Below are 15,550 nucleotides of genomic sequence, written 5' to 3' on the forward strand. Positions count from 1 at the left end.
GGCATTATTTACGAAATATTGATAGGTATCTAGGGTTATCTTTTGTTATACTGGGTAGAAAGTTAGTCGATGTCTTCAATTCAGGTTGTGAGTGTGTATCAGTTTTTAACATTTTGTCTTATACAGAACAGACATTTAAAAAGAATGTATATATTTTTTTACTTGCAAGATTCCCACAAACTTTGCCTTCATCTGTCACAGTCCAAACGTTTTCAAAGCAAAACATACTCAATAATATAAATTTCTGCAGCATACTTGTAGCGAATGGTTCACAGATCATACTTTTCTTAACGTTCTTCTTTTGTTTGCTATGAAAAATACGTAATATTATATCTCAATGCTGACATGAGAATAAAATAAAAAAGATCGTAATTTTCAGTTCTTGTATGAACCACAAACAGCTGTTCCCTTTTCAGCTATGGGTACCAAGGGTGGTTAATGCTGTAATGCTATCGAAAGTAAGCAGGCACTTTGTGTAGGTAAACATTTCAGTGGAATAGTAGGTAAGCTTGGATATATTTAGAAATGAACAAACGGAGCCATTCAATACAGGGCCGACAGTAATATTAATGTGGGTGTTAAGAGTTTCGAAACAATTTGTGTCTGATTCATTGGTTTATTTTTAATAATTTTATTTTACAAAATACCTTTGGTTCTTTAGCTGTTCTTTTTTTTCTCTATGTTCTGCATACAAAAGGCAAACAAACAAACCTAAATGGAGCTTGCATTCCTTATTTGTCGTTCTGCTTCTGAAGTAGCTTTACTTCCAATATTGATTTAAAAAATAATACTTTTCCAATTCCTATCATTCACAGAAAATCGTTTATTTGTATTAGTAGTAAACTACTGGCTAAGTAGGAGTGATTCTCTCTTAGGACACACGTTTCACAAACAACCAGAGGGTTCTAAATACGATTCTCTATAGCTCTCATTTCGGCATTCACTTATTAACACACAATTTCCTCAGTCGCCTGCATACATGCAGATTAATAGAACGATTTATTGTTAACATTTCTTTTACATAATATCTAAGGTAATAAATAATAATTGAATTCGTTTAAACGAAATATCCATTTGTTAGTTAGATACACAGAGCTAGAGAAATTGAAGACATGTGTAGGCTTCATATTCTTTGGTTCACTCTCTGTAATGAGAAAACACAGACTTGCTACCGATACATATTTCCATAAACTCTGACAGAAAAGAAACGTTGCTTATGATAACAGTTACAATTGCAGAGATGCGTTTTGTTCCTTACTTACCACGGTACCACAAAGAAATTAGAGTAAAATTATACACCGATAAAATTCACGTTATATGTATTTAAAAATCAGTCGATGCTTCAGTGACAAGCAGTGTTCCAATCATACTGAGAGGCGTTAACTCACGTCAAACGTCTTTATCCTGCGTCTGGAACAAAAACACATTGTCAAGTCACTCTGCTAGGCCTAGGCAGACGTGATTGTCATTAAGTCCTTTCGCACACTTTTCGTTTAAATTCACGTAACGAAATTCGACCCTATTAAAAATACACACATCTATCTTACTATTACACTTTTCACCGGAAGGAAGCGGTGCGAATAATTACAAAGAAAGGAAAAAAAAACAAGAAACAAAAGATACGAACTGTCATAAATTCCAGACTTGGTTGAGAGTTTTAGACATTACAAAAACTACACATTCAGTAGTAAATGTCGTGTGGTTAAATACAACTGGAGAGACAGAGAAGGAATTTTTAACCGTAATTTCCGTAAACAAGACGAGTATGTGAGCGTATTACAGGAGATATCATTTCCTCTACTCCCTCTTCCTGCAGCAGAACACTGCAATTTCCTTTCGCTAGCCTTGGATTTCCTGCCGTACTTCCTCGATGAGGTCGTATAATCCTGTCCGGAAATGAACTGGGAGATTAATAATACTTAGGACGGGTCAGTTAAGAAGGGCTTTTTACCACTGACGAGAAGTTACTATTAGAGCACCATACGTTGAAAACACCCGTGTCACGCAAGTGTCTGCTGGCGCGTACGCTATAATTTTTCTTCAGTTACTTCCCACGTTTCGCGTTCTTTCGTCACAGAGGAGAAAAAACCATTCACCGATGGATAATACTTGTTACAGGTAACAGTGGCGTAGACAGTCTTTCTGTGTAGGTTTTATTCGTCACCACGTGAAAAGGGCTTTTACGAAAAGAGCACCAGCGACGCTTCTGCCACACACCCAACGGAAAATGTGACCGTTTATTGCTACTACGTAGGCCAAAGGACGTGAGCTTTGAGGAATGGGAGTGCGCAGTCCTCCGCGAATGTGGTGTTGCTGCAGGAGAATGTTCCCTAGCTCAGTCGATACATTTTTTTCTCTCTCGGATGCATCGGAGTACGTTCATCAGTCACACACGTTCACTGGAATATCGTAGCTTCACACAAAAAGACGTGCAGTGAAGTTTCCGCGGAAGAGCAGTTATTGTTGATCTCACGTGCGCGTTTCTCCTCTATAGCTACGTAGTTCAGTACGAACAGGAACAGTGTCACCCGCGAGCAACTATTGTCGTCGGGGCGAGAGGATCACAAAGTTACCGCCAGAGGCGCCGGACGCCCGCCTCGTTAAACGTCAGTTCCGGGTCCCTCCTGGTAGCCTTCGTCGGGCGAGTTCCTCGAGAGGACCCGTTTCAGTGCGGTGACCGGAGGAAGAACGGGAACGCCGCGCTGCCACACCCGCTGCGCCGCGGCTTTGGTGCCCGGGGGCGGCACCGGAGGGAGGCCGTAATCAGGAGGGTAGCGGGGGAGCGTGCGGCAGGTGTAATCCTCGCAGCCGTTGCCCGCCGCCTCCACGATGATGGGCGTCTTGTCGGAGGCGTCGAAGGCACTGGTCGCGCGCCGCATGAACAAGTCCGGGGACCCTCCGGGGCTGTCCCAGGCGGCAGGGTAGTGCGCCGTGGCCGCGGCGGACGAGGAGGAGCAAGCTCCGGGGGCGGAAGGCCGCGACACGTCCGTCGTCGCCGTGGACGTCGTGCTGACGGAGTCGGCCGCCGCCCGGGCGTCGCGTATCAGGTCCGGGTTGTTGGGGGGCGGCGGCGACGACGTCGTTCGCTCCAGAGGAGCGGCGGCGGAGGCGGAGGAGGTGAGCGTCACCGGCGTCGGCGCTGCAACGGATGACAGCGGAGGCACCAGCACGCTGCCGCCGCCGTCGTAGTGGCTGGTAGTGTAAGGGATCTCCGTCATGCGGGGCGGCTTCTGCACGGGGTTGCAGGCCGCCGCTGCCGCCGCCGCGCCCGCCCCCGCCTGGGCCAGCTTGTCGGCGGCGGACGCCTGGAAGGCGGTGCCCGAAGTCGCGTGGTCGGCCGCGGACGGCGGCTTGGTGTAGCTGTTGCCGATGGCGGTGGAGTTGGCCCCCGGGCCCACGACACCGGCCTCGGCTTGCCGGTGGTGCGGGGCGGGCGTCTTGCTCTCGGAGAAGGGCAGCCGGCGCAGGCGCACCAGCAGCACCAGGATGAGCAGCAGGATGAACAGGATGAGGATGACGAGCGCCGCGCTGAGCCCCGCGATCTGGCTGGAGCCGAGGGTGGCCATGCCGGCGGCGCGCAGCGACACGTGCACCGTGAAGTTGGCCTCGGCGGTGCCGGCGCGGTTCTCCGCCACGCAGTAGAACTCGGTCGCGTCCGTCTCCTGGGCGTTGGCCAGCACGAGCGAGCTGCTCTTCTCGAAGCGGTCGTCCTCGAAGATGAAGAGGCGCTGGTGCGGCGCCCCGAAGGCCGTGTCGTTGAGCAGCAGGCGGCCGCTCCAGAACCAGGTGACGGCGGCCTGGGGCACGGCGCGCACGCGGCACACCACGGTCGCGTTCTCGCCCGCGGCCGCCTCCACGTAGCGCGCCGACGGCAGGATCTCGGGCCGGCACGCGAAGTCGTCGGCGTCGAGGTCGTGGAAGGCGCGGTCGAGAACGCGCTCCGGCCCGCCCGCGCACGTCGGCGGCACCGGCGCCGGGATGTTGTGGTCGACGAGCCAGAGGCGCGCGGCGCGCAGCCGGCAGTCGCAGATCCACGGGTTGTCGTGCAGCTCCGCGCCGTGCAGCCGGCTCAGCGACTCGACGGTGCGCGGCTTCAGCTCCGTGAGGCGGTTAGCATTCAGCTTGAGCGTCTCGAGGTGCTCGACGCCGTCGAAGGCGCGCGGCGCCACCGTCGTGATCTCGCAGTGCGACAGGTCGAGCCGCACCAGGCCCGGCAGCGTGCCGAACGCGTCCGCCTCGATCTTGATGATGGGGTTGTAGGCGAGCGTCACGTCGCGCAGGAACGGCACGTCCTTGAAAGTCGCCGACGGTATCGACGTCAGCAGGTTGTACGAGAGGTCGAGTTCGACCAGGTTGGTGAGGCCGTTGAAGGCGCGGTCGTCGATCTGGCCGATGCGGCAGCTGCGCAGGTAGACCTTCTGCAGGTTGAGCAGGTTGGCGCGGATGAAGGTGTCGCGCGGCAGGATCTGCAGGTTGTTGCCCGTCACGTCGAGCACCTGCGTCTCCGGGTTGACGTTCGCCGGCAGCGTGATGAGGCCGCGCTCCACGCACTCGACCGTCTGCTTGCCGCCCTTCCACTTGCAGGCGCACACCGCGGGGCAGCTGGCCGACGCGGCACCCAGCCACGACGAGCTAAGCGCCAGGAGCGCCGCAGTCCTCAGGAGCCACATAGCGCCGCGGCGTCCACGACTGTCGCACACCACACGCGTAAACACGCACACACTCGCGCGGAAACTGCGGGGCCGCGTGAGGTTTCGCGGCTACACGACACGCATATCTCACGCCGAACGGCTCTCCCGCACGTAACACCGAACCACACCGCAGCGCGGACGAACTACGGGGCCAGGAAGGTAGGGAGACAGCTCGCACTGGCCGTGCACTCGCGCCGGCGGCTGGCACAGTACTGGCAGCGCGGCCAGGCGGACGCCAGCTCGCGGTTCGGCAGCTGCGCCGCGCCTCCCCTCCCCACCTTCCCCCACCACCTCGGCCGGCAGCGCTCGAGGCGGCTGGCTGGCTGCCTCCCCACCGCAGCGACCCTCTTCCGGCGTGGCCGCCGCTCGCGGCCGACTGGCAGCGCCACACTCGAGCCTCGTACGCACTATGCAGACGTCGTACGCGACCGGCCGACGCTGCGGAGCAACATTCATACACCCGCAACCCGCCGTCACCATTCAGTGGCCGGGCTGACGTCACGCAGCCGTCGACGACAGCCAATACTGACCGTCTATGAGTGAGAATGAGAAGTTGCACAGTAATACTGAGAATTTTGAAACACATTCTGCTGCTTGCAAATACTGTACCGTCTGTGGGTAGCATTCGCAGTATCTGTGATAGTCTTATGTGCTACACAGGTCATGGGGGTTACATTATGTTAGGATTGTTCTTCTTGCGTAGAAAATGAGTTCAAAACAAGATGAAAGAGTGCCTCGAAATATATAAATCGTTGCCGGTACTGTGGGATGTTACGGTACATAGTACAAAAACATAACCGTCGAGAATGACGAATCGTATGATTTGTTGCTCCGAAAATATGATTCGTACCATTTGTTGCTCCGAAAATATTAGGGAACAAACACGAGGCTAGATATTTTTATCGAATTTAATTAATGCAAAGATACGAATAGAAGCATGTATATAACAACGAAAACAATCAAGTTTTGACAATATAATGTAAACGGATTTCATGAAAAATATGCTAACCAACCGGCGGCAGAACACTTACGTAAAAGAAAGTTATAATTATGGAAGCTTCCGGAGCCAGTGACTCCTTCCCGCAGAAGGGTTGAAGAGGAATAAAGACTGGTGAAGAAAAAGGACTCTAGAGGTCAAGGAAAAGAGGTAGTTTTCGGAAAAGTCACCTGATCCGCGGGTCAAGAAAGACTTACGGGACGGAATGAGAATTATCTCTGTGTATACATTACTTACCGGAGAATAACGATTTAGTACACATATTATTACATGACACGTACTCATATCTCTTTCTCAAACACTGTAAGGTGAAACTGCACTAGTGCATTTCATGTCTTGGAAGCAATCGCCAGAAGCAAGATGTCGTAGCATGATAGATGCGCGCTGATTTGGTGGAACTTCGCCTGTCATTGTATTATTTGGGCCTTTCATGATGAGAATACAAGCGCCAGCACAAATTTATCCGGTGGTGAGTCGGGCGTGGGGGGGGGGGGGGATTAAGAGGCGGACAGTGCCTACGTAAGGGACAGCAGTGTATGGGGAGAACCATTTCCACTAATGTATCAAATGTTGGACCATCAAAGTACAAAACATTCTGATTATCCGTTTGTTTTTCCTTTCCGCCAAAGTTCTCTCACCAAGTTTTCGTGAGTGATCTTCGACGCTCCTTGAACCAATTCCTCATCCACCTTCTTTTTCTGCTGGAAACAAAGTAGAACAATTATCACAAATGTTGATGGTGTTAGGACAGCAACCGGTCACAAATTTACTTTTAGTACCTTTATTCAAAGGGTACCGTTACCGGTTTCGAATCTTTGTGATTCATCCTCAGACGATTTACACGCTTTCTTTTTCAGGAAAGGGGTGTTGGCTAACTCTGTTTGTTCGTTAAGGATATAGTCTGGGGTGCTGTTTTTGTGTGTGTGTGTATTTCCAATTCTTCTAATATATTCATAGTGCCTCCTTTTTCTGCTAGATGTAAGATTCTTAAGTTGTCCTCAACAATATCAACTCAAAAATTCAATGTCTCTGTACTAGTGTAAAAGGCATTAAAGTTGCGTAAATGAATATGTGATCCTTCTCAAACATAAGACATCATCGTCAAATGTTACGATACATCATAGCATCTGTGATACTCATATGTTTGTAAGCTCTTTGCATTTATCAAAACATGTGGTGCGTGGTAGACATCTTCTCAGTGACAAATCTAAAGTGTTCAGTGAGAACAATTTACGTGTGCAACAATAGGAATGCAGTGGGAATGCATTTACATCTCTTGGATGAATGTTATGGAAACAAACACTCCAAACCGACGTTTCACGACAATTAATCTATAAAAAACACACCACATGTGTAAAGAAAGCGTGTAAACCGTCTGAGGATGAATCACAACGATTCGAAACCGGTAACGGTACCCTTTGAATAAAGGTACTAAAAGTAAATTTGTGGCAGGTTGCTGTCCTAACACCATCAACATTTGTCTTCTAACAACAGCCACGGTCTCCATCATGTCATCATACGACAAAATTACAATTATCACAGCAGCAGCGACTTAATGGCCCAACATTTCGAATCCCAGTATTATTGCACAATATTACTGTCAATATAATTGCCAGTACCGTTGAGCAGTCTATGTGTGCGTCAGTAATATTGCACAGTATTATTGTGCAGTATTATTGTCCGCTTAGAAACCCTTTAACGTTTACTGAAAACGTCGGGATAGAATCATAACGTATTAGTGTTGTTGTCTTCAGTCCAAAGACTGGTTTAATGCAGCTCTCCATGCCACTCTGTTCTGTACAAGCCTCTTCATCTCCGAGTAACTACTGCAACCTACATCCTTCTGAATCTGCTTAGTGTATTCATCCGTTGGTCTCCTTCTACGATTTTTACCCCCCACGCTTCCCTCCACTACTATATTGGTGATCCCTGATACCTCAGAACGTGTTCTACCAACCAATCCCTTCTTCTAGTCAGGTTGTGCCACAGATTTCTTCTCTCCCCATTTCTGTTCAGTACCTCCTCATTAGTCACGTGATCTATACACTTAATATTCAGCATTCTTCTGTAGCATCACATTTCGAAAGCTTCTGTTCTATTCTTGTCTAAACGTTTTTCGTCGATGCTTCACTTCCATACATGGATACACTCCATACAAATACTTTCTGAAAGGACTTCCTGACACTTAAATCTGTACTCAATGTTAACAACTTTCTCTTCGTCAGAAACGCTTTCTTTGCCATTGCCAGTCTACATTTTATATTCTCCCTACTTTGACCATCACCACTTATTTTGCTTCCCAAATAGAAAAACTCATCTACTACTTTGAGTGTCTCGTTTTCTAATGTAATTCCCTCAGCATCATCTGATTTAATTCGACTACATTGCATTATTCCCGTTTTTTCTTTTCTTATGTTCATCTTATATCCTCTTTTCAAGACACTTTCCATTCCCTTCAATTGCTCTTCCAAGTCCTTTGCTGTCTTTGACCGAATTAAAATGTTTATTTCTTCTCCCTCGACTTTAACTCCTACTCGAATTTTTTCTTTTGTTTCCTTTACTGCTTGCTCAATATACAGATTGAATAACATCAGGGATAGCGTACAATCCTGTCTCACTCCCTTCTCAACCACTGCTTCCTTTTCGTGCCCCTCGACTCTTATAACTGCCATCTGGTTTCTGTACAAATGTAAGTAGCCTGTTTATGTGTTTGTATGTTGGCAGCGCTATGCAGCGCTGTGGATTGCATTAATATCTCTGACAGCGTTGTGCGCCCTCTGCAAGAGACTCTGTGGCTGGTAGGACTCGGAGTTGGAAGTTAATAGTCAGTAGTGATGGAGGTTGGAAGTTAATCGTTTGCAGTGATGGAGGCTAGAAGCAGTGTTAGCTCGAGCAGACCGTCTGGACGTGTGTCCATCATGGAGATTTAATATTGGTTGGACATGGATTGTAAAATGTGGGTAATGGAATTATTGACGATTATATAATTTCTGGAACTGAGTGTCACATGATTAAGGTAAAAATCTGCATTGTTTGCTCTTCAACAAAGTCTTTCCTCTTCTAACCACATGCCAGTTAGTAGGTAGAGCCTACGGCAGTTAGAATCTTTTCATTTAGCTGGCTGTGTACCTGCTGTATTTCCTGTAGATTTTCTGTGAGGTAAGTGACATACGAAATGTATGGGTTATTGGTAGGATTTCTTCTAAATGGTTCAAATGGCTCTCAGCATTATGGGACTAAACTTCTGAGGTCATCAGTCCCCTAGAACTTAGAACTACTTAAACCTAACTAACCTAAGGACATCACACACATCCATGCCCGAGGCAGGATTCGAACCTGCGACCGTAGCGGTCGCGCGGTTCCAGACTGTAGCGCCTAGAAACGCTCGGCCACCACGGCCGGTGATTTATTCTAACTCAGGGCCATTGTTTTGTGTTAATTAATAGTCAGATCGCGTTATCCTTGTATATTGTGAGTTTTTAATGAATAGAATAAGTTTGAGCTGTATTTGTCAGGGAAAATTCTGCAGGTCGGTGTTCAAACGACAAAGACAAGCAAAGTGACAGTACGTTCAGTTTCACTCAGCAGTTTCAGAATTAAATAAAGAAGTTTCACCTGTCGACCCTTAGCCGAGGATACCTCACTGGAATCTTCTGATTTTCTTTTAGTTTGCATAATTAGTGCATGATTAGAAATTAGTTATTGTTTACTGCTAGCGATTAATTGTATATAGAGAATTTCCTTTGAAGTTGTAGTTTCTTATTGTTGTACTGTGTTGTAATGAGCAAAGCAGTTGTGGCATGCATGTTGATTTTCACCAAGTATCTCGCAGTCGCTTTTACAACTAATTAGATATTTATTAGTTTCGGTGCTATTTTGGTGTGTCTTCTTATTTTTGCTTTTTCAATTTGTTCTTTGTGTGGTATTGTGGGAAATAGTGTGATAAACATGGCGCGTGGAAAACGTAAAACTATGCTGCAAAGCAAATTGGAAATGACAGTGAAGATGAGCGTAGCTTGTTAGCACCACCTTGTAATGAAGTGACAACTGTTCGAGACAATAATTTGATAATAGTGTCCGCAGCTCGTGGTCGTGCGGTAGCGTTCTCGCTTCCCACGCCCGTGTTCCCGGTTTCGATTCCCGGCGGGGTTAGGGATTTTTTCTGCCTCGTGATGAATGGGTTTTGTGTGATGTCCTTACGTTAGTTAGGTTTAAGTAGTTCTAAGTTCTAGGGGACTGATGACCATAGATGTTAAGTCCCAAAGTGCTCAGAGCCATTTGAACCATTTTTTTGATAATAGTGCATAGGGTCATAGACCAGGCAGTAAATTACGGTGTAGAGAGCGAAACAGTCAGTGATCAGGGAACTATTGTCGATCTATCGGTCGGTAACAGTTCGCCTCAGTAATGCGAAATAACAAGACAAAATCTTGCAAATACCGTGAAGTCAGGTTTTGCGTCATTACATTTTCCTCAGTTAAGTCACGACACACTTCCTGCATTTCGAAATATGAGTAATGCCGGTGCGAATGCACTGTCGGAAAGCACAAAGGAACGTGAAACAACAGAACAAAATGTTGCAAATACCGTAGATTCAGGTTTTGCGTCATTACCCTTTTCTCAGTTAAGTCAAGATTCAATTTTTGCTCTTCAAAATCCGAATATTGCCGGTGCAAATGCACTGCCGAAGAGCACAAAGCAGCATGTTTCACTCACTAATACATTATTACTGCAATTAATTCAACAAATGGCTCAAAATCAGAAACAAACACTGCAACAAATGGAACAAAATCAGAAATAAACACAGCACCAAATGGTACAAAATCAAAAACGAACACAGCAACAACTTCAAAAGTTAGACATAACTGAGCAAACGCTTAAACAAACACGTGAAGGTTAACTGCTGAGTTACTTAAAATCGAATCGAAAACTCACAAAATTTGTAACTTGTGAGCTTTTTTCAACCTATTTTCTTCGCGACATGAAAACGCATTACAGAATCATGAAGCACCCATAAAAGAACTGAAGGTTATTGTACATGAAAATCACGACACCTTGTAGGCTAAAACTGACTCAGTTGCATCTAACGATACCGTCACACAATTTGTAAAAATTCAGGAAAACTTAAAGGACACAATAGATACGATTACGACACAAATGGACAATATAAAATTTGTTTCAGAAAAACACACGGAGGAAATTAGCTTATTATCGGGAAAAGTAGCCGAACTTTCGGATCAGTTAACAAATTTATCTACGAAGGTAGATGATCATTTGAACGATACAAGAGCGGTGGCCTTTTCTGACACAGAGGAGTACAAGGAAACTAGGAAATTTAAACAAAGTTAGAATCAAATTAATATGCAACACAAAAGAGAAATGCAGGAAGTACAAGATCAGTTGGCACACGTAGTACAAGAACTACATTTTTCAGAGGATACTCGCGCTCCGACACAGGAAGTGGGATTTAGAAATACGGAAAAGTCACAAAGTAATAACACAGGGTATTTCGGAGATTTTGAAAGGAGTCGGCAGGGTGCAGCGAACCTTGAGATAGAACCGCCGACAAGACGTACGAATGACCAATTTGCAACTCGGCATCACGATGACTTTTACAATAAGCTCTTCCTCACAACGCGAATAAACATTCAAGAATTCCAGTAATGACATACATTCACAAGGTTGGCTTCGTCAATTTGCTCATTGTTTTCCTCCTAACAGATCATTAGACCATAGATTAGAATTTATGTGTGGCTATCTAGAAAATGAACCAGCTGTAAGAACGCCATCGATTATTCGCGACTGTCACAGTGAAGGAGATTTTTATCGTGCCTTCCTTTCTGTATATTCGTCTCAGGCTACTCAAGATCGAGTAAAACATAGAATTATTATGATGAAATATTTCGAACAGTTTGAATTTTCGAGCCTGGTAAACTATTTTGAAGTTATGTTCCACAAAAATCAGTATTTGTCAAACCCCTACTCCTCGGAACTCATCCGCATTTGCTGAACTCTTAAGACATATTATTTTAGCTGGACGTTGTAAAGATGATATTGAAGCTTTTCAGGGACTTATGCAAGAACGGGAAATTGACACAGAGAGTCGCGTGGTGCGAAAGCAGGAAAACAACAACAATTACAGGTCACATCCATAACATTTCCGTGGCAACAGAAATAATATCCGGACACGACAAGGCTACTCTCATGATGCAAATGGTGATCAAAACAGACAGCACCCTTATGACCACCGTTGGCAGAATAATAATAGTTACAGAGAAATATCACATTTCCGTAGCAATGAGTATGACAGATATAACCGTAGAAATAGTCAATAAGGGAACCAAAACAATTATTGTCAACCGAGACAAAATGACTTCTGACGCAACGGTCCACCACGTAATTACGATTCTGGGAGAAATTCTCCACCACTTTATCGTCAAGAAAGAAATTTCAGAAATTACCGACTTGACGACAGACGCTATAGTTGTGACAGCAGACCAGAATTTAATCAGAACTGGCGTTATTCAAACATGGCAGCGCCCTCTCGTCAAGCCAGGCCCCCACAACCGCACGAGTGGTCGACTGTGAAGAGCGGACAAATTGAATAACTGGCCGGCGGCCATTAGAGTGGTAAACTGACGCGCGGAGTTCGAATATTTATACATCGCTTTTGGTTATAACATGCCTTCCCTTGAGTTAGGTCACAAACATAATGCCTCATTTAAATACGTTACTACAATAAACTTTTTAATTTATGAACAAACAGCAACTAGTCACTGTTAATGAATTTATCTTACGTACTACATGGAATCTGCCGTAGCTAAAAGTTACGTACTGGACCCCTAGCATTTTTCGTAGTTCATTTACGATAGATGTACGCAAAATGCATCAAAATACTCGAAGATTTGCCCACTATATTAATAGATATTTTCTGCTTTAGATTTTATGACGAGAAGTGCGTTATATATGGCATAGTGCATTGGCAACTCACGACCAAATTATCAAGTTTCAACCTAACCTAGACCATGAAAACACTACAGATCAGCCAACTTTCTTCAAAATGATCAGAACATATAAAATGATATTCTGTCGGTCGGAAATGTTGCCTCCTGACAGCGTGTAACCATTTTCGTAACAGCTATGGTTTTGAGAAAGGAAATCTGTAAATAGATGCACAGACATTATACTAATACCGTGTTACAAAAACATTTATTAAGCAACTGCACTGACATACAAAACAACTTAAAATATTCACTTAGCTGTGAAATGTAATATTCGTTCCTTTCTCGAATTTATTTGTACAATTAATCGCTGCACGACTCTTCACCATTGTACTTCTTTTGATTGGAACGTACAGACAGTAGAATTACGAGTAACAAATACTGTATGTACGTCCCAACAAATATACAACGTTGAATCAGGGTCTTCATAAACAACAGTACTACACAACACATCAGATTACAACCACTATAATGGCGTCCAGCCGCAGGTTCAAATTATCCCGCGACTGCAGCGCCATCAGTGAGTCTAGTTATTTTTTACAAGGTCTTTGCGTCAAGCTGATATTGTAGAAGTTAGACCACCAAATTCCAGTAACGACGCGCGACAACAAAGAGATAATAGACAATGGCTCACACCGCAGGCAGCCAGAAAACGTACCCATGAAACTGACGACACAGCTGGGTGATGATGTTTGGTTTGTGGGGCGCTCAACTGCGTGGTTATCAGCGCCCGTACAATTACCCAATCTTTGCTCAGTCCAATTTCGCCACTTTCCTGGATGATGATGAAATGATGAGGACAACACAAACACCCAGTCATATCGAGGCAGGTGAAAATCCCTGACCCCGCCGGGAATCGAACCCGGGACCCCGTGCTCGGGAAGCGAGAACGCTACCGCGAGACCACGAGCGGCGGACACGACACAGCTGGCATGAATATCAATTAATACAGTAATTTCACAAGTCTACTGTTATGGGGAACAGACGAAACAATCTTATTGTGTGTACATTTTTGCTTGTTAGTTGCAAGATTACGTCCAGACTATAAAGTCCACATTCTTGGAACATATACTGCTAATGAGGTTTTACTGCAACGTTTTGGTTTACTTGAAAAGACAGTTTCATTTAAAGTACTTTCTGAGAGGCCACAGATGACAGTCTTTGGTTTGTTTGACAGCTACACGATTATACTACGGCGCTACTTATGAGTGACACAATCTTCATTATTGCTTTTGCGCTGTGTCTGTTTTATGTCTGTACAGTTTTTCTACGTTCTTCTGGAAAGTAAAACATGTTTTGGTAGTGACTTTCGTGGCATAGCTACAATGAGACAGGTATTTTTCGCAATACAACAATACGTCACAGTATTGTACTTTCAAGGTCACGACAATGAACGTAATAACCACAACATTTATACGCATAGCACGTTACTTTTGTATATGACAAAGGCAAGTACATTGATTTTTGGAGAACTTTGCGTATGAATGACAATAACTACGACACTTGGTACATTTTACCGCTAGCCAGTGACAAATTATCATACAGCAAGACGAAGCATAGTTTAGCGCTGCAGGACACGCATTTCAGTGATTAATTTTTGTACTTGGAACACTTTTAGAAGTATCTTTGAATTACAATGATACGGAGAAGGGTTTCGGCGATACATTTCATTCCGCAGTGTTAATCTGTAACGTCTGAGGTACAGGGTGTCCATAAAGTCCCTTTACAACTTCAAAATTTTATTACAACGGCAGTTGTTGAAATATTTTAACATTTCTTTTATTGTAATCAGTGTTTATAAAAGTTTTTTTGACAGTGTTTAATAGACCTCTATATGGGCGCCTTTAGTTGAACGAAGCACATCAAGACGGTACTCAATTTCTTGTCATATTCGCTGTAGCATAGCGTCATCAGTCATCAGTGGTGGCAATGGCATTACGAATCCCTTTGCTTCAAGTCAGCAATGTCCTGTATCTGTGATTGATACACGATATCTTTTACATTCCCCCATTAAAAAAAGTCGAAGGGAGTGATATCTGGCGAACGCGGTGGCCAAGAAATTGGCCCGTCCCTCCCAATCCATCTGCCTGGAAATGTTTCATTGAGGAACCGATGAACATGCTGTCCCCAATGTGGTGGTGCACCATCTTGCTGGAAAATGATAGTTGCTTGCAAGTCAATCGGTTTTGGTGCTACATAATCCGTCAGAAGGTCGAGGTAAACATCTGCAGAAATTGTTGACTCGTTGAAGAAAAATGGACCAATTATTCGGTTGCACATGATTCCACACCACATATTCACTTTTGACTATCCCAGTGAAGCTCCCTAGTCACATTGGGGTTCTCAGATCCCCAGATTCTCACACTGTGTCTGTTTAATATCCCAGAAACATGAAAAGTTGCCGCATCACTGAAACAAACTCGCGTGAGGAATGCTTCATCCTCCATAAGGCGTTCCAGCATGTTGAGTGCAAACTCTGACCGTTTTGGTTTGTCTGTAACGTTTGCACTTTGTCAGCGTAGAACCGTAAGATCTTGTGGAGGACCTTACGCACAGTTGAAGGTGGTAGTTGCAACTGCCATGCTGCAGTGCGGATGGACTTCGTAGGTGAACGAGTGAAGACGTTTAAAACGCGATCGATGTTTGCCTCGGATGTTCTTGGTCGCCCGCTCCTCCCTTTATCCAACACTGCCCCTGTCTTCGTAATTTTTTGTGTCACGCACGGATTGAAGAGCACGATGGTGGATCTCTTCCATACTTTGTTCTGAAGATTCTTTGAATCTGAACATCCGATTTTTGTCTCAGTAAACCAGGACACACATTGTGCCTTCTCTCTTGAAGAGTTGCCGTTTTATAGATGA

At 45.1% G+C, this 15,550-nt stretch overlaps 1 protein-coding gene across 1 annotated transcript; it reads right to left on the reverse strand.

Moving 5' to 3' along the window:
* Positions 1-435: 435 nt before the first annotated feature.
* Positions 436-4,809, reverse strand: LOC126092170 (leucine-rich repeat-containing protein 24). The gene has a single exon (XM_049907645.1). It carries the CDS (start codon positions 4,668-4,670, stop codon positions 2,601-2,603), a length of 2,070 nt encoding a protein of 689 aa, XP_049763602.1. The 5' UTR covers positions 4,671-4,809; the 3' UTR covers positions 436-2,600.
* Between the last annotated feature and the right edge of the window lie 10,741 nt (positions 4,810-15,550).

The sequence above is a fragment of the Schistocerca cancellata genome, chromosome 7 (assembly GCF_023864275.1).
Source record: "Schistocerca cancellata isolate TAMUIC-IGC-003103 chromosome 7, iqSchCanc2.1, whole genome shotgun sequence".
NCBI classification, from domain to species: Eukaryota; Metazoa; Arthropoda; class Insecta; order Orthoptera; family Acrididae; genus Schistocerca; species Schistocerca cancellata.

Excerpts from the sequence above, each read along its gene's own strand:
- LOC126092170 (XM_049907645.1), bottom strand. The coding sequence starts at position 4,670 with ATGTGGCTCCTGAGGACTGCGGCGCTCCTGGCGCTTAGCTCGTCGTGG.